This window comes from Mastacembelus armatus, chromosome 3 (assembly GCF_900324485.2).
Source record: "Mastacembelus armatus chromosome 3, fMasArm1.2, whole genome shotgun sequence".
Classification (NCBI taxonomy): domain Eukaryota; kingdom Metazoa; phylum Chordata; class Actinopteri; order Synbranchiformes; family Mastacembelidae; genus Mastacembelus; species Mastacembelus armatus.
The window spans coordinates 16,641,672-16,668,464 of NC_046635.1; the positions used below are offsets into that span (position 1 = coordinate 16,641,672).

The window sequence follows — 26,793 nt, forward strand, 5'->3', positions numbered from 1 at the left end:
CTGCACAGCAGTTGTGCAGACAGCATTTTTGGTTATTATAAACTGGTTTAATTTCCTACTCAATTAAGAAATGTCTTTCTCAGTGAGAGCAAACCAGCATTTTAGTAACTTCAACTTCATTCAGATGAATGTTAATGCTTAAGCTATAATTCCTAATCATCCATTTATATCCACTTATTCCTCTTTTAGGGTCATGGAGATCTGCTGGAGTCTAACCCAGCTCTCTTCAGGTGAAAGGCAGGGGTACACCCTGGACAGGTAACCAGTCCATCACAGAGTCACATATAGATGAACAACTACACACACTCACACTCACTCCTATGGGCAATTTAGAATCACCAATCAACCTGACATATCTTTTTTGGACTGTGAGAGGAATCCAGAGTACCTGGAGAAAACCCACACAAGACGACAACATGCAAACTCCACACAGAAAGGCCTCTGCTGGGCCTTCTTGCTGTGAGGCAACATTGCTAACCACTAAGCCACCGTGCTACCCCATAATCATCCTAATTTTAATTATTTCACCAGAGGGAACCTCAGCAGACAGTGCTGTGAAAATGAGACCTCGGTACTGTAGAGCTTCTGTGGTTAGTTATTAATAGGATTTACTGAAATTAGTGAAAGTGAAGCCACAATCATTAGCACCTTTGAAATGTTATGTTTTCTTTTAATGAGATTTACTCAGACTATGTTGTAAATACTAATCTAATGTTTACAGTAAATATTTTTCAGCAACTTGTTATATTAAACTGAAAAAATGCTAAAGTTTTACTTTTTGCCCAAATTTTGAATGGGTCATTTTTTTGAGCATCTACAAATACTGCTTAATGTGTTAGCTGGAATGACTGGCAAAGTTAGAGGTGTCAGTTTGTAAGACCTAAACCAACCTACAGTGTCATCCATGCATCTTCATCTTCTGTAATTTTAAAAATTACAATATTTTTACTGTATATGATTAAAATGAATTGAACTGAAACTCTGAAGCAATCATTGCCCAAATTAAGTAAAGCAGGAAGTCATGTGTATCTTCCACTGCTAAACTGAAAAAGACAGAATTCCCCACCACAGATTTCCTTTCCCCTTCAACCCTATCATCTTACACTGCCCTCTCTCTACTGTCCACAAACTGGACCGTCTGCTTGCGAGCGTGAGAGATGACTGGAGTGAGTGGAACAATTGGAGTAGCTGGTGTAGTACCACCAGGAGTCGATACACCAGGAGCTGAAGCAGCAAATGTTGATGCCACAGGTGTAGAAGCAGCAGGGGTTGAAGCACCAGGGGTAGCATCTGGAGTGGTGCCTGGCGTTGTACCTGGGGTGGCAGGAATCACAACCACCGGGGCTGGGGCTGGACTCTCAGCTCGGGGCTCTAATCGCGGGGTGGATGTGACAAAGCGAGCCTCTCTGATCCGGTAGGGACTTCGATAGCTGGAGATGGGTGACAGCTCAGATCCCCAGCCAAGATAACTTCCACTTGAGGGAGACTGTGCATCTGCGCTGAAGTACAGTGTAGTGCTAGATTCTCCGGTAATCCCTATTTTTTTCTCTGGGGAACTGAGCAGGAAAGGGGAGCGTCGCTCAGGTGACCAGCCGGGAGTCTTGATGTCCAGAGAACCGGCAGAAGATGAGGCCTCGGTCAGGGTTGCAGCATTACTATCAATGTGCTGGAGGCTTCCTGGCTGTCGTGGAGATGAAGGTGTGGGTGATCCGTAAGCAGCACTCTGAAACTCCTCCTCACCTTTAAGAATGAAATCACAGTGAATTAGAAGGTAAAGTGTGTTTACAACAATATGCACATGTACTAAAGAGAAAACCATGGGGAATGTCTACAATGACTACAAGGGATTTATAACTTTCAAAAACAAAAATTCAAGATGTAAAATATTTTAGCTTTTAAGTTAATAACAACTTGTGAGTTAGGATCTTAGCAATAGAGAATGAGAAACCAACAATCAACGTTTCGCAGCTGCATGAACCTAGGGGATTTCTGTTGAGTCTTTGGGGCAGTGATCCAGTGCTGTATTAATCATTTTATCTTCCTGTGGTTACTCAGTGTACTGTATGTTGTTGAGTGTTTACACCTCTCAAACTGTTCAATGTCTATCATGCATCCAACCTTTCTCCTCTGATGGCTGAGCACTGGATACTTCTTCGGTGGTCTCTTCAGGAATGACCTCCTGCACTGGGATAATTTCTGGAAACCTTCTCATATCTTGTATTGTTGTAGGAGGGGTTTTTCTCACTGGTCTGGCCACTGCATTGGTGGGAATTGGATTTGGTGGCTGGACCACCGCTTTCACCTGGGGACAAGACATACAGCTGAGCCTCAGACTGCAGATAGACTAACTGAAAGTAACCTGCACAAATATGGCTTTTTACTAGTAAATGTAGTGGCTGAGACTTGACCACATGGGTTGCACCACATGCTTATCCATACTGAGTCTCTCTTTATATCATTACATCCCTTTTACACAGAACAGGAGCGTATTTTAATAAAATCCTTTGTCTGGAACCCATAGACATTAACAAATACTGAGTTTGCTCCTTTGAGATGCTTTGCTGGTGTTTATAGCAGCTGCCTTCAGTTGTTGCTTGTTTGTGGATCTTTTTGCCTTTAGTTTTGTAAGTGAAAGTGTAAGTGAAAAGCAATCGGGTGGAGATCAGGGACTTAGCCAGTGAAAAATAAAGATTTCTTTGCCTTGAGAAATTCTTGGGTTGCTTTTCCTGTATGATGGGTGTGTGCCATTTGAGAGGAAAAACCTTAGATATAAAGAACTAGCTATGGAGGCAGACCAGTGTGGTTGGAAAGTTAAGGTCCAACCAGTGGGTTGGTTGTAGAGGGTTTGTTGAAAAGTCAGTCTTTTCTCTGTGTAGTTAACTGGGTATAAATCGGCAGAACCTAAAGCAGGCAGTGAGAAATATGGTAGTGCGTCAAGCTCCAGTGAATGGCTCTGAAAGAGATGGAAAGTGTGTCAGTGGGGCAAGGATAGGTAAGGTCTGGTGGTTGGTGTATCTTCTTTCTGAGCTGTTGAGAGGGCTTTCTCCATCAAGCAGCAAACTTAGTTCTACCAGTGTTTGGTGTTTGGCAGCAATCTTAGTTCTACCGATGTTTGATGTTTGGTAATAATCTTAGTTCAAGCAAATGTTTGGTTCTGGACTAGCAATGTTTTGTGCATAATACAGGCCTGAGGTCTGTTAGGCTGTTAGCCAGCAGGCTTTATTATTATTTATTTGCACGCTGCGTCAGCCAGGTCTGTGGAATACTGGTTAGCTTGCTGGTAGCATAGTCCTGCTAATATTGCATGAGGCAGATCTGTGGACCAATACTACTTTAGGTTACTGCTAACAGGTCAGTTTTTCTGCTGCTGAGCGGGCTGTCCAAGCAATAGTTAGTGTTATTTAAATAGTGCCAGTTTAAGCATATGAGGTTAGTTTCTCTTTCAATTCAATTCAATTCAATTCAATTCAATTCAATTCAATTCAATAAAATTCAATTCAATTCAATTCAATTTATTTGTATAGCGCCAAATCACAATACAAATCATCTCAAGGCACTTTACAAAAACTAAAAACCCAACAAATCCCTTATGAGCAAGCACTTGGCGACAGTTGAGAGGAAAAACTCCCTTTAACGGAAGAAAAAACCTCCAGCAGAACCGGGCTCAGTTTGGGCGGCCATCTGCCTCGACCGGTTGGGGTGAGTGGATAGAGGAGAGAGAAAAGAACAGCAACAATAAACAACAAGGACACTGCAGGTTGGTAGGGCCAGTAACTGCACATCAGCAGTTCCTTTTCTTTAGTTGCTCTAAGGTAGGCTCATGGCCTACTGGGCTGGTTTGGGTGTGTGGGTGGTTCTGGGACACTGGAATACACTGTTGAGCTTTCTTGGTGTTGTGGGCCCAACTCAATGAAACACCATTATTAAGAGGGTGCCCTATAGGGTGCCCTATTGACCCTGTAGACTTGCCTACACTCTCACACCCAGCTATACTAAGGCTCTGTGTGGCTTGTGTATTTTGAAGAAATGTATAAAATAGTATTAGTAGGTGAGTGAAGAGAGGGTGGAAAGCAACAGGAAATTACCATATTTTCTGGGTTTTTCTGGGTTACTCTTAAGTAACATTAAACTGCGCTAATGTTGGTGTGTGTGTGAAATCTGCAGTATAGCTCGTTCTTTTGGGCGGCATTTTCACTTGTGTTATACTAGGAGTTATAGTTTAGCATGAACATAAGCATTTTTACTTTTTTGAAGGCATAATATTATCTTCAATTGAGTCAAGAGTGCCATCTAGTGACTATTCAACAAAACTACTGTAAATATGCACATATAAGTCACTTTGCTGTATAAGTCACAGGACAAGCCAGAGGAGTAAAAAAAAAGTGCGACTTCTTTCTGGAAAATACGGTATGTGCAAATAGGTTTAGGATGGGGAAGGGTTGAGGCAAGATCTTGTCATGGGGCCTTGAAGATTTATGAAGGCATAGCCTGATAACCCCCTCTATGGGGCCACATGACGCGCAAATTAAATAGGGAGTTTCCATATGTAGGTTCATCCATTTCTTGGCACATTCCATTATGTGTTTTGGTAACTTTTTTAGTTATACATTTGGAATATAAAGCGGCCTCCTGTAGGTTTTACAGGATTTGGCTGAATCTGAGCTGAAAGTATAACCTTATACACTTCTAAATTCATCCTGCAACTTTTATCCAACCTGATTATATTGTAGTTGTATAAAAATTGCCAATTAAACCCAGGCACAGCTCCACTGCCACACGTCTACCACCTCAAGAGTGTTCTTGACTTGGCTAGATGTAGACAGAATTCTGTGGTCATCCACTTTAGTTGCCTTGTGTGGCCTTTGGTGGTGTTGGGATTCACAGTTAACTCTTCTTTTTAATATTGTTCCACACTGTTGTTTTAGCCAACTGATGGGTTTATTTTGTTTACATCCTAATGATGCCTCTTTTTCACTTGCATAGACACCTCTTTGGCTCTTATGTTGAGTGTTTCAGTAAACAGCTACTACATGCAAATGTTACACTCAGAACCATCCTGAGACCTTTTATCTGTGTGATTTGTCCGGGACTGCTGAGGGCACAGGTGGTCATACCTAGCCATGGAACTGTCCCATCATTTTGTGCCACCAAAAATGGGATTGGGTGTAAACAGCTAATGCCACACTTTTGTCAAACACTTTGAATTAAAGCTGAAAGTTTTTGCTTTACTTCACATACTGAGTCTTTCAAGTCAAAAGCAATGTATTCGTGTACAAATGGCAAAAAGCTTACCAAAGTCCCAATATAAAATGTACAAATTACTGTGATCTTAGAGTAAATGATCAGTTACAGTGCTAAATTAATCAAAGATCTTGCCTGTGGTGCCTGGGTCACCTGTGGTTGAACTGGTTGAGGAGCTGGTTGTGAGAGCGGAGGAAGCTGGGGTTGAACAGGTGAAATCTGAAAAATCGCAGCACAAGAATAAGGAACCCACTTAGGGCTTGCACTGAGGTTGCATGCCAGACAAGAAAGCATTAAGAAGCACACATTTATTCTCTTACAAGAATATAATAGTAATGAAATTCATACTTAATAACATGCAACTAAAAGAATTCTCATGACTAAAGCAATAATTTTCTAACCAGCGTTCAAAAGGAACATAACCCACCCGAGGAACATGATATTCATCGGGAGAGTGAACCTCTTCAGACAGACCCATCAGTCCGGCCAATCCCCCCTCACCATATGCAGACCAGATCTTTGCTACATTCCCAGTCTTCAGAGCCAAGCGAATCAGCAACCAGTGGTGGTGTTTCCAGCCCTCCCACTGGATAGGGAGGTCCATGAGGGTCCCACCCCCTGATGAGATTAACAACCTTATTTATTATAAGAACAGATAGATAAATTATGGAGACAGGAAGATAGGTAGATCTTTAAAAAGAACAGACCAGACAGTGTTGCATGACGATGGAAAGTGGGTGTGACTTTCTCCTCCAGTGAGAGTGTAGATCCACGCTCCGTGCAGGCTCCACCTATTCCTCTGTGACGAATACTCTGGAAAATCTCAAAGGACTTAGGGTGAAGGAAACGATAGTACAGTACCAATGCTATCACTCCTGGAGAGAAAGAGAGCAGAACAGGAGAAGGACTTTGGGTAAAGGTCTGTTGTACATGAATAGTGTATGAATCTAGAAAGATAAGAAAATGTCACTGCAGCCACATAAACATATGGGTGTGGAAAGCCATTAATGTGGAGGTGGGACTGTCTGTGAGATGGGTGTGTAGGCAGGGATGGTGGGTGTTATGTGAGAATGTGTAGAGTGAGTGGGTGAATGACACAACTGGGATGTATTTGGTTAACTGCATGTCTGTCTATTTTAATAGGTACACTGTGGAGGAATTCATATAGGCTGGGGCAAGAGACAGAAGTATAGCACATTGGTTCACTTATTCACTGTAAATAAAACACACTTTGAGCACCTGTGAAGACTGGGCTGGATCTTTCACCTAACCCCTTACAATGAACAAAGACCAAATGTGTTTGTATGTGTAGGTTTATGTATGTATAGTTTTTATACAGTGTGGCTGTGTCTAACCAATAAGGAAGCTGCAGAACACTGCAGCTGGGATGCCAACAGTATCCCAGGACACCATGGCAAATAACCAGGAGGAAGCCAGAAGAAGAAAAGTGTTCTCTATGAACATGACCTGAGGAAGACAAGAGTAACAAAGTAAAATGATTACCTCAAACTTAATGTTTATATAACTTCTCAGTTCAACATAAATTTGGGATTCTGTAGTGCACTCTGAATAAGTGCAAGTGCACTACAGAATCCCAAACTTATGTTTTCAGTGTTTTTTTGTTTTGTTTTGTTCTTATACTTAACTTTTAAGTTTTTAGTGAAACTGAAATTTCCCTTAAACTTAATATATTTTATATCAAAAGGATGGACTATCTCTGACAAGAATGAAGGGATGACAAACCATACCAGGTAGAACCCAGCCATGCGGTATCTCGATTGACCGCACTTCACATTGAGAAAGAGGAAGATGTGAATGGCTCCCAGGATGACATTGAAGAGTCTCCATCGACTTGTTGATCGTATGATATCAGTCTGCTGAGACACCATCCAGAAAGTTGCACCCAACCAATGAACACCTGGCACACACACAGACACAGACAAACATCTAACTAAATATTAAGCTGCAATGTGGGCATAAACACACTAGAGCAGATGAATATTGTTTACTATGGGCCTGACAGTGTCTTCACCCAAAAACAATTAAATGTATTCAGCTGAGAAACCAAACTTCTCATATGTTCTAGCAAAAAACAGAGAGATTCAACAAATAGGATTTACCAATGACTCCCAGTATCCACTGTTTGAAGATACGTGTAAAGAGCATAAGAACAGCAAATCGAGATCCCAACATACTGACCTGCAGACAAAAAACATCTAGTTGTGACACATACAATGGCAAAAACACACATATATCCAAACTGGCCTAAATAAACTGCTTGTTATACGGCGGGTGTAAACTGGACATAATAGGTGTTGGAGGGTTGCTTAATCTGCCCACCCTCCATAGCAGTCGGCAGAGAATGGCAGCAGGGGTCATTTGTAGGTGTCCTGGTCTGATGAGTGAACAAGCTCTGGCATAGAGGACCAAGGACCAGGCAAGAGACAAAAGACACACTGCAAAACACACCGAGGCTGGAGTTGAGAGACAAGAGGAAGGAGGAAGAGAGAAAAAGACGTGAATATTATGATAAACTGTAATGCTATGTTACTGGACATCACATACTAGGCTGCTGCAAATACAGTGGGTACGGAAAGTATTCAGACCCCTTTAAATTTTTCACTCTTTGTGTCATTGCAGCCATTTGCCAAAATCAAAAAAATTCATTTTATTTCTCATTAATGTACACTCAGCACCCCATCTTGACAGAAAAAAACAGAAATGTAGAAATTTTTGCAAATTTATTAAAAAAGAAAAACTGAAATATCACATGGTCATAAGTATTCAGACCCTTTGCAGTGACACTCATATTTAACTCACATGCTGTCCATTTCTTCTGATCCTCCTTGAGATGGTTCTGCTCCTTCATTGGAGTCCAGCTGTGTTTAATTAAACTGATTGGACTTGATTAGGAAAGGCACACACCTGTCTATATAAGACCTTACAGCTCACAGTGCATGTCAGAGCAAATGAGAATCATGAGGTTGAAGGAACTGCCCAAGGAGCTCAGAGACAGAATTGTGGCAAGGCACAGATCTGGCCAAGGTTACAAAAGAATTTCTGCAGCACTCAAGGTTCCTAAGAGCACAGTGGCCTCCATAATTCTCAAATGGAAAAAGTTTGGGACGACCAGAACTCTTCCTAGAACTGGCCGTCCAGCCAAACTGAGCAATCGTGGGAGGAGAGCCTTGGTGAGAGAGGTAAAGAAGAACCCAAAGATCACTGTGGCTGAGCTCCAGAGATGCAGTAGGGAGATGGGAGAAAGTTCCACAAAGTCAACTATCACTGCAGCCCTCTGTAAGCGGTATGTGTGGAGAAAACCAGGCACTGCTCATCACCTGCCCAATACAATCCCTACAGTGAAACATGGTGGTGGGAGCATCATGTTGTGGGGGTGTTTTTCAGCTGCAGGGACAGGACGACTGGTTGCAATTGAAGGAAAGATGAATGCAGCCAAGTACAGAGATATCTGGGAAGAAAACCTCTTCCAGAGTGCTCAGGACCTCAGACTGGGCCAAAGGTTCAACTTTCAACAGGACAATGACCCTAAGCACACAGCTAAAATAACAAAGGAGTGGCTTCGGAACAACTCTGTGACCGTTCTTGACTGGCCCGGCCAGAGCCCTGACCTAAACCCAATTGAGCATCTCTGGAGAGACCTGAAAATGGCTGTCCACCAACGTTCACCATCCAACCTGACAGAACTGGAGAGGATCTGCAAGGAAGAATGGCAGAGGATCCCCAAATCCAGGTGTGAAAAACTTGTTGCATCATTCCCAAGAAGACTCATGGCTGTACTAGCTCAAAAGGGTGCTTCTACTCAATACTGAGCACAGGGTCTGAATACTTATGACCATGTGATATTTCAGTTTTTCTTTTTTTTTTCATTAATGAGAAATAAAATGAACTTTTTTGATTTTGGCTAATGGCTGTAATGACACAAAGAGTGAAAAATTTAAAGGGGTCTGACTACTTTCTGTACCCACTGTAAATGCACAGTGCAAATAAATGGTAGAGAAATTGGACATTTTTAAAGTTGCATACATTAAGCAGACACAAAGCCGCATTATCAATATTGAGAGTCATGCTTCTGACCACCTAAAATGTTTACCCTATTTTCCAGACTATAAGTCGCACTTCGTTTTTACTGTTCTGGCTTAAGTGACTCATATGTGTATATTTACAGTATTTTTGTGAAGTAGTCACTAGTGTTTGATGGCACTCTTGACTCAATTGAAGTTATTGATATGGTATGAAATGAGATTTGAGACAAAAGGAACTACAGAAATGAGGACACAAAGTAAATAAGGTAAGTATTTTTTCAGTTTCAAGTCTGAGTTTATTTATTTATTTTTCAGTTCCAATTTTCTATTTTTCAGTTTTGTTTTTTTCACTTCTCATTTTTTTCAGTTTCAGTTCTGGCACAAAAAACTTGTGGGGGTGGGTGTTACTTGCATTTCTGACAAAATGGTAACTGAAAAACCATAATAGCGGCCAAAGGAAGCAGTAGGTAAGTGTGCATTCTTCAGTTGCATCTCCTGGATGGAGGTGACAGTGATTATCTGCAACATTTGTCTGTGACATATGTTGATTTCTTTCTGCTGTAGCCTGTTTTACTGGTTACAGCCAGTTTCACAAGCCTGACTGTTGCCTTCCAGTCCTTCCTTAGTTCCTTGAAGATAATATTGATATGATATGGAATGAGATTTGAGACAAAAAGAACTACAGAAATGAGGACACTGAAAGTAAATAAGTATTATAAGTATTTTTTCAGTTTCAATTTAATGTTTTTCAGTTTTCTATTTTTCAGTTTTGTTTTTTTTCAATTCTCTCTTTTTTTTTTTTAACTGCCTTGCAGTCCCTCCTCGGTTCTTTGAAATTGTCATTATTCAGGTCCCCTTCCCACTCTGTCCCGTGGCATTGGCTGATTCAGCAGAATACACCTGGCTCCACTCAAACAACAGGTTCCATAATGGTAACTTCATTGACAATTTTAATTTATTTTAGAACTGTTCCTCTTTTTTCTTGAAGATGGCCTTCATTCAAACAGGTTAGGTAGTCGCATGCTGGTGGCTAACATTCAGCACGTGGTACAAACAAGCACACATGACTAATTTACATCACACACCCCCTCCGTGACCTCTCACCCTGCTTCTTCCTCTGTTTCCATGTTTTAGTTTTGTTTTTTTCAGTTCTCATTTTTTTCTGTTTCAGTTCTGGCACAAAAAACTTGTGGGGGTGGGTGTATTTTTAGATCTTTTAATTTACCCCGCCCCTTTTTTTGCACATGGCCGAACAATGCATACCCAAATTAAACTAGCTGTTGTCTTTACATTTTAAAGGTTATATTGATGAACTTGGTTGTCATTTAAAGGATAAGCTTTCCAGTTTATTATTTCACGCTTTAAAATATGAAATATGACTCCCCTTCCCCCCGTAGCTGCGCCCCCGGTGCGTGCCCAGCGTTGTCAAGGAAACGTACTGTAGCCATGTGGACCATTTAAATCCCCTCTCCCTTTCGCCTGCAATATAGCATGACACATCGTTGGAAAAGGCTTTTCATTGGCTACAACATATGTCAGTCATCATTGACAAACAATGCAACTGGCTGATTTTACTGTTATTAGAAGTTGTTCTCTCCCTCTCTCCCTCTGGGTGGGTTCTGCTCTGAGTCATGTCTCCCATTGGTCTTCGTACTTACTTACACTGTAAAACGTAACGAACAAGTTTGATTGAGGGCTCATGTGCTTCACAGAAGCTTGCTATGTCACGATTGTGTTACGGAGGAGACTTCATCCACAAATGAAACCAAAGGACTGAAAGGGAAAGGGCTTTATTTCACACAGACAGTTTACATACAATGACCAGTAGGTGTCCATGTAGAGGTAGGTCAGACATGAGTGAACAACATGCAGATCAAAAGCCTTGCTTCACAATTATTGTTGCGAACGGGATCTCCGTTGTTCACTACACATGTCACATAAGCGCAACTCCAGTCAGGACGAAAAGGCACTGAGCCCCTGCTCAGTGGAAACTAACTACCAGCCTGTGTAAAAGTAATAGGAGAACACAAGGGCGCAACAAAGGGTACTTCCCTGGTCTCCTTTCGTCTCTGTGAGGTGAATGGCGGCGAAATGAAAATCACAGTCGATCCTCCGACGACTGGGAAGCACAACGTATCCTCCGACGTGTGCTGAAAAGTTACGTGCCGTGAGTGGCGGGGAGGATGAACAACAGACAACCTGGCAACTGCCTATGGCACCACCAGGTGTATAAGAACCCCTGCGGGACAAATGAGGCGCAGGTGAAGGCAATCACTAATCAGAGGAACTGAAGAGAAAACGAAGACACAAACCCCAGTTCCCGTCATGATCCTCCAAAGTAAAAACAACCGGAAGTCCCGACTGCGGATCATGACAGTACCCCCCCCTAAAAAGGCTGGCTCCTGACGGCCTACAACAAAAAAAAACACAACCCCTCAAAAACCCACGAACAGGGCGGGCGGTGGGTGGCCTCAGGAGGAGGGCGCCAGAGGGTGGGAGGGCGGGCAAAACAAAAAGTCCCAAGTTGAAAGTGCAATGGCGGGTGGCCACTTCGGTGGCGTGGGTCCGGGACCACGCTGGCAGACGGCCTCTCCAACGGGCGTGAGTCCGGGACAGCTCTGGCGGACGGCCTCTCCGGCTGGCGTGGGTCCGGGACCACGCTGGCGGACGGCCTCTCCGACGGGCGTGAGTCCGGGACAGCTCTGGCGGACGACCTCTCCGGCTGGCGTGGATCCGGGACCACGCTGGCGGACGGCCTCTCCGACGGGCGTGAGTCCGGGACAGCTCCGGCTGGCGTGGATCCGGGACCACGCTGGCGGACGGCCTCTCCGACGGGCGTGAGTCCGGGACAGCTCCGGCGGACGGCCTCTCTGGCTGGCGTGGGTCCAGGACCGCTCTGGCGGACGACCTCTCCGGCTGGTCTGGACCTGGAACCGCTCTGGCGGGTGGCCTCTCCGGCTGGTCTGGACCCGGAACCGCTCTGGCGGGCGGCCTCTCCGGCTGACATGAGTCCGGAACCACTCTGGCGGACGACCTCTCCGGCTGGTCTGGACCCGGAACCGCTCTGGCGGGCGGCCTCTCCGGCTGACGTGAGTCCGGAACCGCTCTGGCAGGCGGCCTCTCTGGCTGGCGTGGATCCGTACTGGTCGAAGCTGCGGAGACAGTGGCTGCTGCGGCTCAGGACCCTCTGGATACTCAAGAGGCGGCGGCGGCAGGACACAGCGCACAGGTGGCTGTGGTGAAGGCTCAGGACACACAGGACACCCAGGTGGTTCGGACGGCTCAGGCACGGGAGCCCTTGGCTTCGGCTCTGGTTGCTGAAGAGGCACAGGCTGCAGAAGAGACTCTAGCTCCGTCTCTGGCTGCCGAAAAGGCTCTGGCACCGGCTCTGCCTGTTTAAGAGACTCTGGCTCCGGCTCGGGCTGCTGAGGAAGCTCTGGCTCCGACCCCGGCAACTGCGGAGACCCCGGCTCCGACTGCTGCAGAGTCCCCGGCTCCGGCTCTGGCTGCTGCAGAAGCTCTAGCTCCGAACCCGGCAGCTGTGGAGAACCCGGCTCCGACCCTGGCAGCTGTGGAGACTCTGGCTCCAACTCTGGCTGCTGTGGAGACCCTGGTACTGGCTCTGACACCGGCTGCTGAGGTGGCACTGGCCCAGACTCTGGTTGCTGCGGAGACCCCGGCTCCGGCTCTGGCTGCTGCGGAGGCACCGCTACCGGCTCCGGCTGCCGTGGGGACCTTGGCTCCGACTCTGGCTGTAGAGAAGGTTCTGGCTCCGACTCTGGCTGTAGAGGAGACACTGGTACTGGCTCCGACTCTGACTGCAGAGGAGACCCTGGTACTGGCTCCGACTCTGGCTGCCGTGGAGGCCCTGGCTCCAACTCTTACCGCAGAGGAGACACTGGCTCCGGCTCCTGCTCTGGCTGAAGAGGAGGCACTGGTACTGGCTCCGACTCTGGCTGCTGTGGAGGTCTTGGCTACAACTCTTGCTGCCGAGGAGACACTGGTACTGGTTCCGACTCTGACTGCAGAGGGGACACTGGCTCTGGCTCCTGCTCTGGCTGAAGAGGAAGCACTGGTACTGGCTCCGACTCTGACTGCAGAGGAGACGCTGGCTCTGGCTCCTGCTCTGGCTGAAGAGGAAGCACTGGTACTGGCAGCGGCGGCTGCGGCACTGGAGGCGAAGGCGGCTGCTGCTGCGACGGCTCGGGAACCACCGGTGACGGCTGCCGCTGCGGCGGCTCGGGAACCTCCGGTGACGGCTGCGATAGTTGAACCAAAAACTGGGGAAAAACATGGTTCATCGGCAGGGACAGTTCTTGGCTCATCCGGACCAGATCTATAGCGGTAGACAAGGTCGAGAGAAGAATGTCACTGCAGTCATCAGGAGGAGATAAACACGCGGTCTGTAGGAGGCGCTCACAGGCGGAGATGGCTTGGGTGTAGTTGTCCGGATCCTGTACTGCCCCAGAAAAAGTCCGGAACAGCTGTGCCTGCCAGTCCCTCTCGAGAGCGTCGGTTGCTGGGCTGTGGGGACGTGAGACGGAGCCACAGGCTGAATGTTCGGAAGAGGACGCTCCGTTTGCTGAGGGTCTAGGGGCAGGACTGGCTTGGGGGCTTTAGCCCGACGTCGATCTCGCTTCTTCCTCGGGACCCCAGGTGGTGAGGCGGCCCGCCCAAGAGCCGAGGGTTGCGACGCCGGGGACTGCGGGACTAGCGACGGTACCGGAGGTTCCGGTGGCCGCGGTGGCGAAGGACCTCTTGGCGCTGGACGCTGTGGGGCTGGGTGCCGTCGCTGGGACCTACTCCTACGAGGCAGACCCCCACGCTTGATTGCTAGGCGGGTTCCACGGAAAGCGTCTCGATGGAGACTCCCAACCCTGTCGTCCTCCTCGAGGGGCACTTCGTCCACAGCTTCATAGCGAGTTCCCCAACCCGCCTCCCAGGAGGTCAAAACAGACGCTGGAGGGTACCCAGGACCAGTGGCAGGCTCATCCCAGGGGTCCTCGCAGGAGTAATCGCTGTCCAACGGGTCATCCAAAAATGACCCTGGGGAGTAACGTCGAACCGGCCGATTCCCAGGGGAGGGGCCGCTAATTGGGTCGACACGGAGCGGACCCCCAAGCCCACAAACGGGAACAGGTGTCGAGAGGTCATCATCAGGCTCGTCCTCGCTGTCTAGGGGGTCGTCCAAAAAAGACCCCCTGGAGTACCATGGGTCGTGTTTCTTGGCCTGATTGCAGAACCAAGTAAGGGGGTGAATTCGATCCGAGGTTTGCTGCGAGGGATCTGACGAAAATGGGAAGCTGGGCTGAGACCGAGTGAATAACCCCCCCATCCTTAAACACCTCACCGCAGGTGCAGGGGGGGAGCATGGCTGAGGCAGGGGAAGAGCCTTGGATTTGGTTCCTCGGTTCCGTCGAGAAGGCATGGTGAATACTTAGGTAAGTAGTCCCTTGGTGTCTGGTGCTAGCAGATGAAGTCTGGTCCGTCTGCTGGCCAGGTTGTTCTGTCACGATTGTGTTACGGAGGAGACTTCATCCACAAATGAAACCAAAGGACTGAAAGGGAAAGGGCTTTATTTCACACAGACAGTTTACATACAATGACCAGTAGGTGTCCATGTAGAGGTAGGTCAGACATGAGTGAACAACATCCAGTTACATGCAGATCAAAAGCCTTGCTTCACAATTATTGCTGCGAACGGGATCTCCATGGTTCACTACACATGTCACATAAGCGCAACTCCAGTCAGGACGAAAAGGCACTGAGCCCCTGCTCAGTGGAAACTAACTACCAGCCTGTGTAAAAGTAATAGGAGAACACAAGGGCGCAACAAAGGGTACTTCCCTGGTCTCCTTTCGTCTCTGTGAGGTGAATGGCGGCGAAATGAAAATCACAGTCGATCCTCCGACGACTGGGAAGCACAACGTATCCTCCGACGTGTGCTGAAAAGTTACGTGCCGTGAGTGGCGGGGAGGTTGAACAACAGACAACCTGGCAACTGCCTATGGCACCACCAGGTGTATAAGAACCCCTGCGGGACAAATGAGGCGCAGGTGAAGGCAATCACTAATCAGAGGAACTGAAGAGAAAACGAAGACACAAACCCCAGTTCCCGTCATGATCCTCCAAAGTAAAAACAACCGGAAGTCCCGACTGCGGATCATGACATGCTATGTGTAGCTGTAGTGAATAAATGGCAAAATCAACCGTAAAATGAACCGGATTAAAACGTTTCATGAGAAGGACGATGGTTTTATGGATTTACTCAATTTTACTTTTACGTCTTTTGGACTAAAAACATGGATGCACTATGTTCCCTGGAGTCTAATGCAAAAAATGATATTGAACACTTGCTGTTTCAGTACATGTGTGGATTTATACACACCAGCAAAGATAAGAAGTGGCGTTTTTCCAGCATTTGTACTCTTGTTAAACATTAAGAAACCGTAGTCGCTGTGATAATTCAATCCTAAATTGCTTTATACCATTTCAATTGTGAGACTTTCTGCTTTCAAACGATATATAGTTTGTCAGACTTTATTCAAATTTGTTCAACGATCATTGGTAATATATCTGGAAATACAGCCCAAATACAGTTTTCGGTCCACCCCTGGGCCCAGGGTTAGTTAAACTCTTTTAAAATCTCTCAATTTGTTAATATGCCAACACATGAAAAAGGCCACACATTAGATTTAGTTCTCTCTACTGGTCTTGCCCCTACTTTGGTTAATACATGTGATATCCCAGTGTGTGACCATAAAGCTATGGTTCTCTCCCTACAATTACTCTGCGTTGAAAATCCACAGTACCTTCAATTGTGCAGGAGAGCAGAGCAGCTCTGGAAGGCCAATAAAACTGAAGCTGCACTTATTGCACTTAGAGGACACATGCTTTCTTATCAACAGGCTGTTAAGACTGCTCAAAATTATTACTAATTGATTTCAAACTGCAAGCATAATTCTTGAATCCTTTTTAAAGTGATTTATGGTCATTCATGGTCCACCATCTTCTCCCCCCAAGCCTAATGTGGAGCTGGCAGAACAGTTCATCTCCCACTTTGTTCAGAAGGTACAAGGCGTCAGATCCCAATGTTCACTGGATACAATTCCACCCAAACTCCTGAAGGAGGTCTTTCTCTCTGTCAGCCCCACAATTTTACACATTTTACACATAACCTTCTCCTCTCCTCTGGCCACTTTGCAGACTCTTTTAAGCATGCCATCATTCAGCCCCTTTTGAAAAAGCCTAATTTTCATCATTTGATTTTAGATAATTTTAGACCAATCTCCAAATTATGCTTCTTATCCAAAATTTTAGAGAAAGCCATCACTTCCCAGCTTTTGTCTTTTATGAATTCTAACTCCCTTTGATACAATGGACAATGCCATCCTCTTAGAGCACCTTAATTCTTGGGTTGGTATAAGAGGCACACCTCTCAAACTACTAGGTCATACATCCTAAATAGAAGATTCTCAATCTCTCTGAGTAACTGTAACTCCTCGACAGTGGAGCTGAGATATGGATCTGCCAATTAAACCATCTAACTCCAATAGTGTGAATTATCTCCACAAATGTTTTAATCAAATTAAAAACTGGAAGGCAAGCAAGTACCTCATGTTTACAGATTCCAAAACAGAGTTTATTCCTTTTGGATCTCCTGGTTTTAGTCATCAGTTGAACTTGGAGCTCAGGGGACTTGCAAGCTAGAAATTTTGGTGTTTTATTTGATTTTAAGTTGAGTTTTAGAGATCAGATAACTAGTGTGGTCCAGTCCTGTTTTGATAAATGATAAAATCAGCTTTTGGCCTTTGGCTGATTTTATTTTGGGGTTTTATATATTGTTCTAGGTAGCCTACTGTAATGCTTAGTGTGTGCTTTTATTTGTTTGACTTATAGGGCCTTTTCTTTTGCATTGTTTCTCACACTGTAAAGCACTTTCACTGTTTAGAAAAGTGCTATTTAAATAAAGTTAGGAATATTGTACTGCCAAAAAAGTAAAAACATTTATCTTCATGCTAAAGTACAACTCCTAATGTAACACAAGTGAAAATGCTGCCCAAAAGAAAGTAGTGGAATAGTGCAGACCTCAAAGTTCAGGTAATAAAGTATTCAACTTAAACAAAGTTTGGAGTGAGTGTTGGCATTCAGGTAACCCAAGAAACGGGGGCATGCCACTCCCCCCACCTGATCTTGGTGCAGTTTAACATTACTGGTGGAGTTTACACAGATGAATGAATTTTGTAACGCAGGCCTGCTTGTTGTTGCTTGGTCTACGTTCTTCATAGGCTAATTTAGACTATAGCAATTTATGTTTTTTTCAGTTCAACAAGGCTGCTTTTGGCAAAAGCAACTTATATAAATAAGTATAATAATAAATAAATAAATAAATAAATATAAATAACTTTTCTAAAATTATAGCTACTCTAGATGGCATAACCCTGGCCTCTAGCACTACTGTAAAAAACCTTGGAGTTATTTTTGACCAGGACATGTCCTTTAACTCACACATAAAACAAATCTCTAGAACTGCATTCTTTCACCTGCGCAACATTGCCCAAATTAGGAACATCCTGTCTCAAAATGATGCAGAAAAACTAGTCCATGCATTTGTTACCTCAAGGCTAGATTACTGTAACTCATAACTATCTGGATGTCCCAATATTTCCATAAAAATCCTCCAATTAATCCAGAATGCCGCAGCCAGAGTCCTGACAGGAACTAGCAAGAGAGATCATATTTCTCCTATATTGGCTTCTCTTCATTGGCTCCCTGTGAAATATAGAATAGAATTTAAAATCCTTCTTCTCACATACAAATCCCTTCATAATCAAGCTCCTTCATACCTTAAAGATCTCATAGTATCATATTATCCCAATAGACCACTTTGCTCTCAGAGTGCAGGTCTACTTGTGGTTCCCAGAGTTTCCAAAATCAGACTGGGAGGCAAAGCCTTTAGTTATCAAGCTCCTCTCCTGTGGAACCAGCTCCCAGCCTGGGTTCAGGAGGCAGACACTCTCTGTATAAGTTAATAAGTTATAAGTTAATTAAGGCTAGACTTAAAACCTTCCTCTTTGACAAAGCATATAGTTAGGGCTGGCTTCAGGCAACCCTGAACCATCCCTTAGTTATGCTGCTATAGGCCTAGGCTGCCCGAGGACCATCGGTGCACTGAGCTCCACTACCCTAACCCCCCCCTTCCCTTCCCCTCCCCTCTCTTCCTCTCCTCCCACCTCATGTATATTCCACCATTGAATGTCACTAACCTTGTGCTCTCTCTCTCCCCTAGTTTGTGCTCTCTCCCTCTCTCTCTGTTCTCTCTGTACCTTCTCCAGGTGTCCCTGGTCCTGGAGCTGTATATCGCTGATGTGCAGTTACTGGTCCCACCAACCTGCAGTGTGTATTTGTTGTTTATTGTTGCTGTTCTTTTCTCTCTGCTCTATCCACTCACCCCAACCGGTCGAGGCAGATGGCCGCCCAAACTGAGTCCGGTTCTGCTGGAGGTTTTTTCTTCCGTTAAAGGGAGTTTTTCCTCTCCACTGTCGCCAAGTGCTTGCTCATAAGGGAATTGTTGGGTTTTTAGTTTTAGTTTTTGTAAAGTGCCTTGAGATGATTTGTATTGTGATTTGGCGCTATACAAATAAAATTGAATTGAATTGAATTGAATTATATGGCATTGTACTATATCAAAACTAGGGGGCACAAAAACACAGGTTGAAAAACATTGACACACACATTTTAACAGTTCGTGAGCGCAAACATCCCACTTGTGAGCACAAATGTGAAGTCTGCAGTATTGCTCTACCTGAAATTTAAATCAAATCTGAGTTTCCTTTACAAGAAAAAGTTTGGAAACTTATTTGTTTGAAAATTGTTAGCTCATTAACTGCCGATTATTGTTAAACACATACTATATATATACTTTCACTGCCACATGCCAAATTACATGTGCCATGTGCCTTAACATATGTATGTTCTAAAACTCATACTGAGTCTCTCCCTTTACCTGGGGATTTAATTCCTATATCAGTACAGATGAGCACATAGGTCTGCAGGAGCGTCTCGGGGAGGGTGACCACCAACGCCTCAAAGAGCCTTAAGGCAGATACGTCAGCCTGCTGCATGATCTCCCCATACACATCCTCATCTGGCAGACGCATACACTCCCACAGCCTGTGAAGGCCAGTGACAGAGATGAATAAAGAGGGAGAGACACATAGATTATATACCGTCAACCATTAACAGTAGTAGTTCGTAGTTTGTCTGATTTGTTTTGTAATTGTCCCAGTCAGCCATTCATCCATCCATCTTCTATACCACTTATTCTATTGAGAGGGCAGGGGTGCCAATCCCAGCTGACTCAGATCACCAGTCTATCACAGGGCTGACACACCTACAAGCTGTAGTTATTGTTATATTAATCTTCTTCTTTTCCTTTTGGCTGCTCCCTTAAGGGGTCGCCACAGCGAATAATCTGCCTCCATTTAACCCTATCCTCTGTTTCCTCCTCACCCACACCAACTATCATCATGTCATCCTTCACTACATCCAAGAACCTCCTCTTTGGTCTTCGTCTAGGCCTCCTTCCTGGCAGCTCTAACCTCAGCATCCTTTTACTATTCACTGTCCCTCCTCTGTATGTCCAAACCATCTCAATCTGGCTTCCCTGGGTTTTTCTCCAAAACATCTAACATGAGCTGTCCCTCTGATGTACTCATTCCTGATCCTATCACTCCTCGTCAGTCCCAGAGAGAACCTCAACATCTTCAGCTCTGCTGCCTCCAGCTCTGCCTCCTGTCTTTTTCTCAGTGCCACTGTCTCTAAACCATACAACATTGCTGGTCTCACCACTGTCTTGTACACCTTTTCTTTCATTATTGCTGACTCTTTTGTCACACATTACACCTGACACTTTCCTCCACCCGTTCCAACCTGCTTGCATACGTCTCTTCACTTCTTTTCCACACTCTCCGTTGCTCTTGACTATTGACCCTAGGTACTTAAAATCCTCCACCTTCTTCACCTCTACTCCCTGTAACCTCACCATTCTACTTGAGTCCCTATCATTTACACACATGTACTCTGTTTTACTGCAGCTAACCTTCATTCCTCTCCTTTCCAAAGCAAACCTCCACCTCTCTAGATTTTCCTCCACCTGCTCCCTGCTCTCACTACAGATGACAATGTCAACTGCAAACATCATGGGCCACTGAGATTGCGGTCTAACCTCATCTGTCATCCTGTCCACAACAGCAAACAAGAAGGGGCTCAAAGCCGATCCTTGGTGCAGTCCCACCTCCACCTTGAACTCCTCTGTCACCCCTACAGCACACCTCATCACTGTCTTACAGCTCTCATACATGTCCTGCACCACTCGAACATACTTCTCTGCCACTCCAGACTTCCTCACACAAAACCACAGCTCCTCTCTCTGCCCCCTGCCATACGCTTTTCAGAATTTACAAAGACACAACACAGCTCCTTCTGGTCTTGTCTGTACTTCTCCATCAGCATCAAAGCAAAAATTGCATCTGTGGTACTCTTTCTTGGCATGAAACCATACTGCTGCTCACAAATGCTCACTTCTAACCTCAGCCTAGCTTCCACTACTCTTTCCCATAACTTCATTGTGTGACTCATCAGCTTTATTCCTCTGTAGTTTCCACAACTCTGCACATCTCCCTTGTTCTTAAAGACAGGCACCAGTACACTTCTCCTCCATTCCTCAGGCATCCTCTCACGCTCCAAGATCTTGTCAAAAACTCTACTACCACCTCTCCTAAACATTTCTATACCTCCACAGGTATGTCGTCAGGACCAACTGCCTTTCCACTCTTCATCCTCTTCAACGCCTTCCTCACTTCATCCTTACTGATCTTTGCTACTTCCTGCTGCACAACAGTCACCTCTTCTCTTCTACTCTGTGCTCTCTAACATTTTCCTCATTCATCAACTCTTTAAAGTATTCCTTCCATCTTTCCGTCACAGTTGTGGCAGCTGTCAACACATTTCCATCCCTGTCCTTAATCACCCTAACCTGGGACAGTCGTGGCCAAATGGAGAGGGAGTCATACTTGTAACCTGAAAATTGCAGGTTTGAATCTCAGGTCTACCTTCAATACCATGACTGAGGTGAGACCCTTGACCAAAGCACCCCCAACTGCTTCGTGGGCGCCGCAGCGCTGGCTGCCCACTGCTTCGGGTGAGACCCTTGAGCAAGGCACTGGACCACCAACTGCTCCCCGGGCGCTGCAGCGCTGGCTGCCCACTGCTGCTCCGGGTGTGTGTTTGTTCACTGCTGTTTGTGTGCACTTTGGAATTGGGTTAAAATGCAGAGCACAAATTCCAAGTATGGGTCACCATACTTGGCCATATAAGTCACTTTCACTGCTGCACATCCTTCCCATCTCTGTCTCTCTGCCCTGCCAACCTGTACAAATCCACCTCTCCCTCCTTAGTGTCCAACCTATCATACAAATCCTCATACGCCCTTTGTTTGTCCTTTGCCACCTCTACCTTCACTTTACGCTGCATCTCCCTGTACTCTTGTCTGTTCTCGTGTCCTCTGTGTCCCACTTCTTCTTAGCTAACCTTATCCTCTTAACACACTCCTGAACTTCCTCATTCCACCACCAAGTCTCCTTATCTGCTTTCCTCTTTCCAGATGACACACCAAGTACCCTCCTACCTGTCTCCCTGATCACTTTAGCTGTAGCTGTCCAGTCATCTGGAACAACCTCCTGACCTCCCAGAGCCTTTTTCAGCTCCTCCCTGAAAGCCACACAACACTCTTCCTTTTTCAACTTCCACCACTTGGTCCTCTGCTCTGCCCTTGTCCTCTTCATCTTCCTCACCACCAGAGTCATCCTACACACCACCATCCTGTGCTGTCTGGTTACACTCTCCCCAACCACTACTTTTCAGTCACTGGTCTCTTTCAGGTTGAAACGTCTCCCTACTCCCTACTCCAACACTCCTGCCCTTCCTCTTCTCTCTTTGCCTACGAACACGCCTTCCTCCTCTCTTTCTTCGACCAACAGTAGTCCAATTTCCACTGGCACCCTGTAGGTCAACAGCACCAGTGGCGGTCATTGTTAACCCGGGCCGCGACGGATCCGGTATAGAAGTCACATTTGTGATTCGTATGTTTGATTTGGCTGAAATTTTACGTCGGATGTCCTTCCTGACACAGCCCTCTGCACATACCCAGACTTGGGACCGGCATATGAAGACACTGGATTGTGCCCCCCCCCCTGTGGTTGCATTTTATTGTCATATCAATATATTATTGTTATAAGTGATTATATACTGTATATGTATAGTTATTGTTGTAATTATTATTTATTTATTGTTATATGTTATTATTACAGAGTCACCAGTCAAACATATGTCTTTGGACTGTGGGAGGAAGCCAGAGAACCCAGAGAACTCACACAGACACAGGGAGAACATGCCAATTCCACACAGAAAGAAAATTTACTGTGCTACGCCCATTCCAACTTAGTATTGAAATTACCATTATATATCACTGACCAATTAAAGCAATTCTGACCTCCCCCTTATCATTCTTTCCATATCTGCATGACACACACATAATCACAGACTTACACAAAGTAAGCCTACCTTTTAAAGATCCCCAGGTGCAGTATGTGTGTCCAGGTGAGAGACTTCCTGCGGATGCGTCCATCTGACAGGTACCACAGATAACTGAGCCACTGTGGACCCCAACCTAAAAAATACAAAATGAGATAAATTAATATCAGTCATTCTACTGTATCTATCCTCTCTATCTGATTGTTATTTTCTCACCTGGAAGCAGGAACAGCGCAGTTAAGCCAGCAAGATGGGCATAGCAATAGTTGTGACCCACCCACAAATAGTACACAAAGCAGTAGATCACTAGGGAAAAAGAATACACTCACATGTATAAACAAGCTGTAAACAGATAAATACATTTATGAGTGAGCTGTAACATTAGCTGTCTGATAAGGTTTGTAATAACCACTGAATTATAAAAACACAAACACAAAATCCTGTAGTGAAATCCTGACCGTATGTACAATGTTAAGATGGGTGTTCTTCACGTGAACATTTCTGTTAAATGTTACATTATACTTCTACTCCACTACATTTCTGACTTTTTACTTCTACGTAGTCGGTAGTTATTTTGCGTTATTTTGCAGTTAAAATGCGTTGAACTAACCAATAGTTCACTGTAGAAAGCAGTTTTGAGATCCACCTAAAACTATCTGCATTTAATAAGCGTTACTAATCAAGTAAGATAATACATACATAATACAGTATTGTTATTATACTGTAACAGCTACTGAGTAATTTCACTTGTGATTTACATAATTTAACTAAATAAAGGTTTGAATACAGGACTTGCACTCATAATGGAATGTTTCCAAATTCCAGCATTTTTACTTTTACATTAGTGAAAGACATACAGTAAATACTATTTCTCACAGTAAATACTATTTCTCTGCTAAGTCCCAAAATAACCTTATTCTGTCCAAACCTTGCCTACACACCAACAAATCACTGTTAGTATTAAACAAATTGGTGTAATGAATACAACACAATACCATTACAATAATGTAGCATCTCTTGATATTATAACCTAGTGTATTCCAACTGTTGTAGTACTTGAAGATGATGGCTGACAGAATGTCTATTTTTTCAGATGACATCTGTCCTGTATGTAAGCCCATTTAGGGCTTATTGACAAGAAAGCAGCTGATACTTCATCTCTTCATTCAGACTCTACTCGTCCCACCCTCTGAGGCGCTGCAGATGTTCCTCCCTCCTTCCATTCGTCCTGTCATGTAATCTGAACCGTTTCAGCTGCTACAGAGCGGGACTGTCTAGGCAGACTAGGCCTCATCATGGGGTATGTCCATCCCCTCTCACAATCATGCACCTCAAAAAAAAAAAGAGCGGTAAAATATGACAACACGGCTCTGCTTTGCTTTTTATTCAGGGAAGATTACACAGGAATTAAAATGATGCAGCTTTTTCAAATACAAAAAAAAACTCTTGCATGAGTCTGCACTTTTACAGAGGATAAAAATAGTTAAAGAGGTGCACTAGTGCTGACTGCAGATGCTTATCTGACTATTATTCATGAGAAGAGACACAAGTGAAAACAAATTACAATTACGGTAGCATTTTGAACCCAAAAATGTCTATCTGGTCCTGAACATGGGACACATATCTCCGCCAACCCGTTTATCTGTACCCTGTGGCCAAAACGCACGAAAGTGCCAGTACAAGCCAGTAAAATCACACCAATAATACGCACGGTATAGCATCCAATTTCATACTATCAACACAGCGTTAGTGGCACAGCTCTCGAGTTAATGGGAATGTGTGTGCAGAAGATGTACGTGTGTGTGCGTGTGTATTGTGTGTGTTTGTGTGTGTGTGTATGTGTGTGTCCCAGGTAGGACTCACGCGCCGTTCTCTCTGCAACGATGAGAAATGCGGTGAAGACGAAGACGCAAACCTGGCAACACAGCATGCATGAGCCTCCGTGGCTCGGAGTCGCCGTGTAGTATCTCATAGCGGCTTTAAAATATGAAATCTTAAATTCACAGAGCTAGCCCAGTGACTGTGTAGGCAGTTGTTTTGGTCCCGGTGTAGGTTAAGTCGGTCCAGCTGCAGTATCCCGCTCCCTCTGCTCCGTATCCCCGTCCAAGCGTCACTGGCACTGCCCGTCCCGTTAAAGCGACAGGACGGGGAATTGTAGGCTAAGTCATCCATGAGATGGTAGGATACATCCAGTTTCTTGAATACTGTGACTAAATTCAATATTATCAGCATTTAATGGCCAGACCTAGTCGTTTTTTAAAATAATATCCTAGTCTCCAGGCCCTACATTTTTCCTCACCAAGTCAGAATATTTTAGCTAGACTTAATTTTCTCACTTCTTAAGAGTAACATAAATTCTCAGACATTAGTCACAAGACTCAGAAAGCAGAAAGCAACCTCCATCTATGAAATGTTTTAATGATAATCATTTAATGGATCTGACAGATTGGTCAAATTTCACAGCATTCCTTGCATTCATTCATTCATTATCATTATGTTTTAATATTTCATTTGCCTCCATCGGACAGATACTAGGTTCCCGTCTTATTTATCATTTCTTCTGCCTTCTGCAGAACAGTTTAATAGGGCAGAATAAATGATAGTGTGATGAAGTGATAATCAACTACTGTTTAATGAGACCATTTTTGTCAGTAGTGTTATCATTTAACATTTAACCTATTGTCACTTCATTTACATTTCAGGTATCCAGCTATAAGTTGTCTTTTTGTGTTTTCATTTTCTTCTTTGCATTATTCTTTAATGACACGATCCAGGGTATTAAACATTTCAATAAATTGCACAAGTCAGATACCAACTCTGCAGCCATCCAGGAGACACTTGGCAGAACTGACACACTTTACAACTGTAAATGACAAAACATTTGAAGAGATCATCTCCAGTCTGAGTTCATCCACCTGTAGCCACAATGTTTTACCTACTAGACTTCTGAAATCAGTACTAAGCAGTTTGTTACCACAACTCACTCAATTAGTTAATAACTCATTACAGTCTGGAACATTTCCAAGGGCCCTGAAAATTGCCGTCATCAAGTCTCTCCTGAAGAAGAGCAGTCTTGATGAACAACTGAACAACTACCGGCCCATATCAAACCTGCCGTTTTTAGGCAAAATCTTTGAAAAAGTTGTTTACCAACAAGTTACTGACTTCTCATGCTTAAACAATTGCTTTGATGATTTTCAGTCAGGTTTTAGGCCCCATCACAGCACTGAGACTGCACTCATCAAGGTGACAAGTGACATTCGTCTGAACACCGACGCTGGCAGAGTCTCTGTCTTAGTACTGCTAGATCTAAGTGCTGCTTTTGATACAGTGGAACATGTGATCCTGTTACAAAGGTTAGAGGACTGGATAGGCATCTCTGGTACTGCCCTTAAGTCCTTGATGACAGGAAATATTTCATTGAAGTTGGTAACTGTGTCTCAGACCAAATGGCGTTGACATGTGGGGTCCCCCATCTATCATCTTGGGGCCCCTTTTATTCAATCTTTACATGTTTCCTTTAGGCCAGTTAATACGCAGCAATAATGTGTTCTACCATAACATAACACTCAGATTTACATTTCATTCACAGCTGGTGAATATGGACCAGTCGATTCACTGTGTCACTGCACTGAACATATTACTCTGTGGATGCAAAACAACTCTCTCCAAATAAACAGTGACAAGACTGAAATAATCATCTTTGGGCCACAGAAACAAAGAGAAAATGTCAGCAGTCACCTTGAGTCTCTTTCTCTAAAATTTAAAAATCAAGTTAGAAATCTAGGGGTAATCATGGACTCAGACTTGAATTTTAACAGCCACATTAAATCGATAACATTGTCAGCTTTTTATCATCTCAAAAACATTGCCAGAATCAAAGGGATCATGTCTAAACCAGACTTGGAAAGACTCA

The 26,793-nt window shown here is 44.5% G+C and overlaps 1 protein-coding gene across 1 annotated transcript; it reads right to left on the reverse strand.

Annotated features, from left to right (window-relative positions):
- Positions 1 to 1,099: 1,099 nt before the first annotated feature.
- xkr5b (XK related 5b) lies at positions 1,100 to 24,849 on the reverse strand. Its single transcript, XM_026294014.1, has 13 exons — positions 24,741 to 24,849; positions 23,094 to 23,183; positions 22,908 to 23,013; positions 19,291 to 19,457; positions 7,582 to 7,715; positions 7,362 to 7,440; positions 6,990 to 7,159; positions 6,597 to 6,708; positions 5,949 to 6,116; positions 5,669 to 5,859; positions 5,377 to 5,460; positions 2,119 to 2,302; positions 1,100 to 1,740 (listed from the first exon to the last, which is right to left on the reverse strand). The coding sequence occupies exons 1-13, from the start codon at positions 24,847 to 24,849 to the stop codon at positions 1,100 to 1,102; spliced, it is 2,235 nt and encodes a 744-aa protein (XP_026149799.1).
- Positions 24,850 to 26,793: the final 1,944 nt, after the last annotated feature.

What these genes read in the sequence shown, in the direction of transcription:
- xkr5b (XM_026294014.1), bottom strand. Translation starts at nt 24,849, where the DNA reads ATGAGATACTACACGGCGACTCCGAGCCACGGAGGCTCATGCATGCTG. An exon ending in CACCTGGGGATCTTTAAAAG is followed by an intron (nt 19,458 to 22,907) that starts GTAGGCTTACTT and finishes TGGCCTTCACAG; the next exon opens with GCTGTGGGAGTGTATGCGTC. An exon ending in TCAGCCATCAGAGGAGAAAG is followed by an intron (nt 1,741 to 2,118) that starts GTTGGATGCATG and finishes TCATTCTTAAAG; the next exon opens with GTGAGGAGGAGTTTCAGAGT.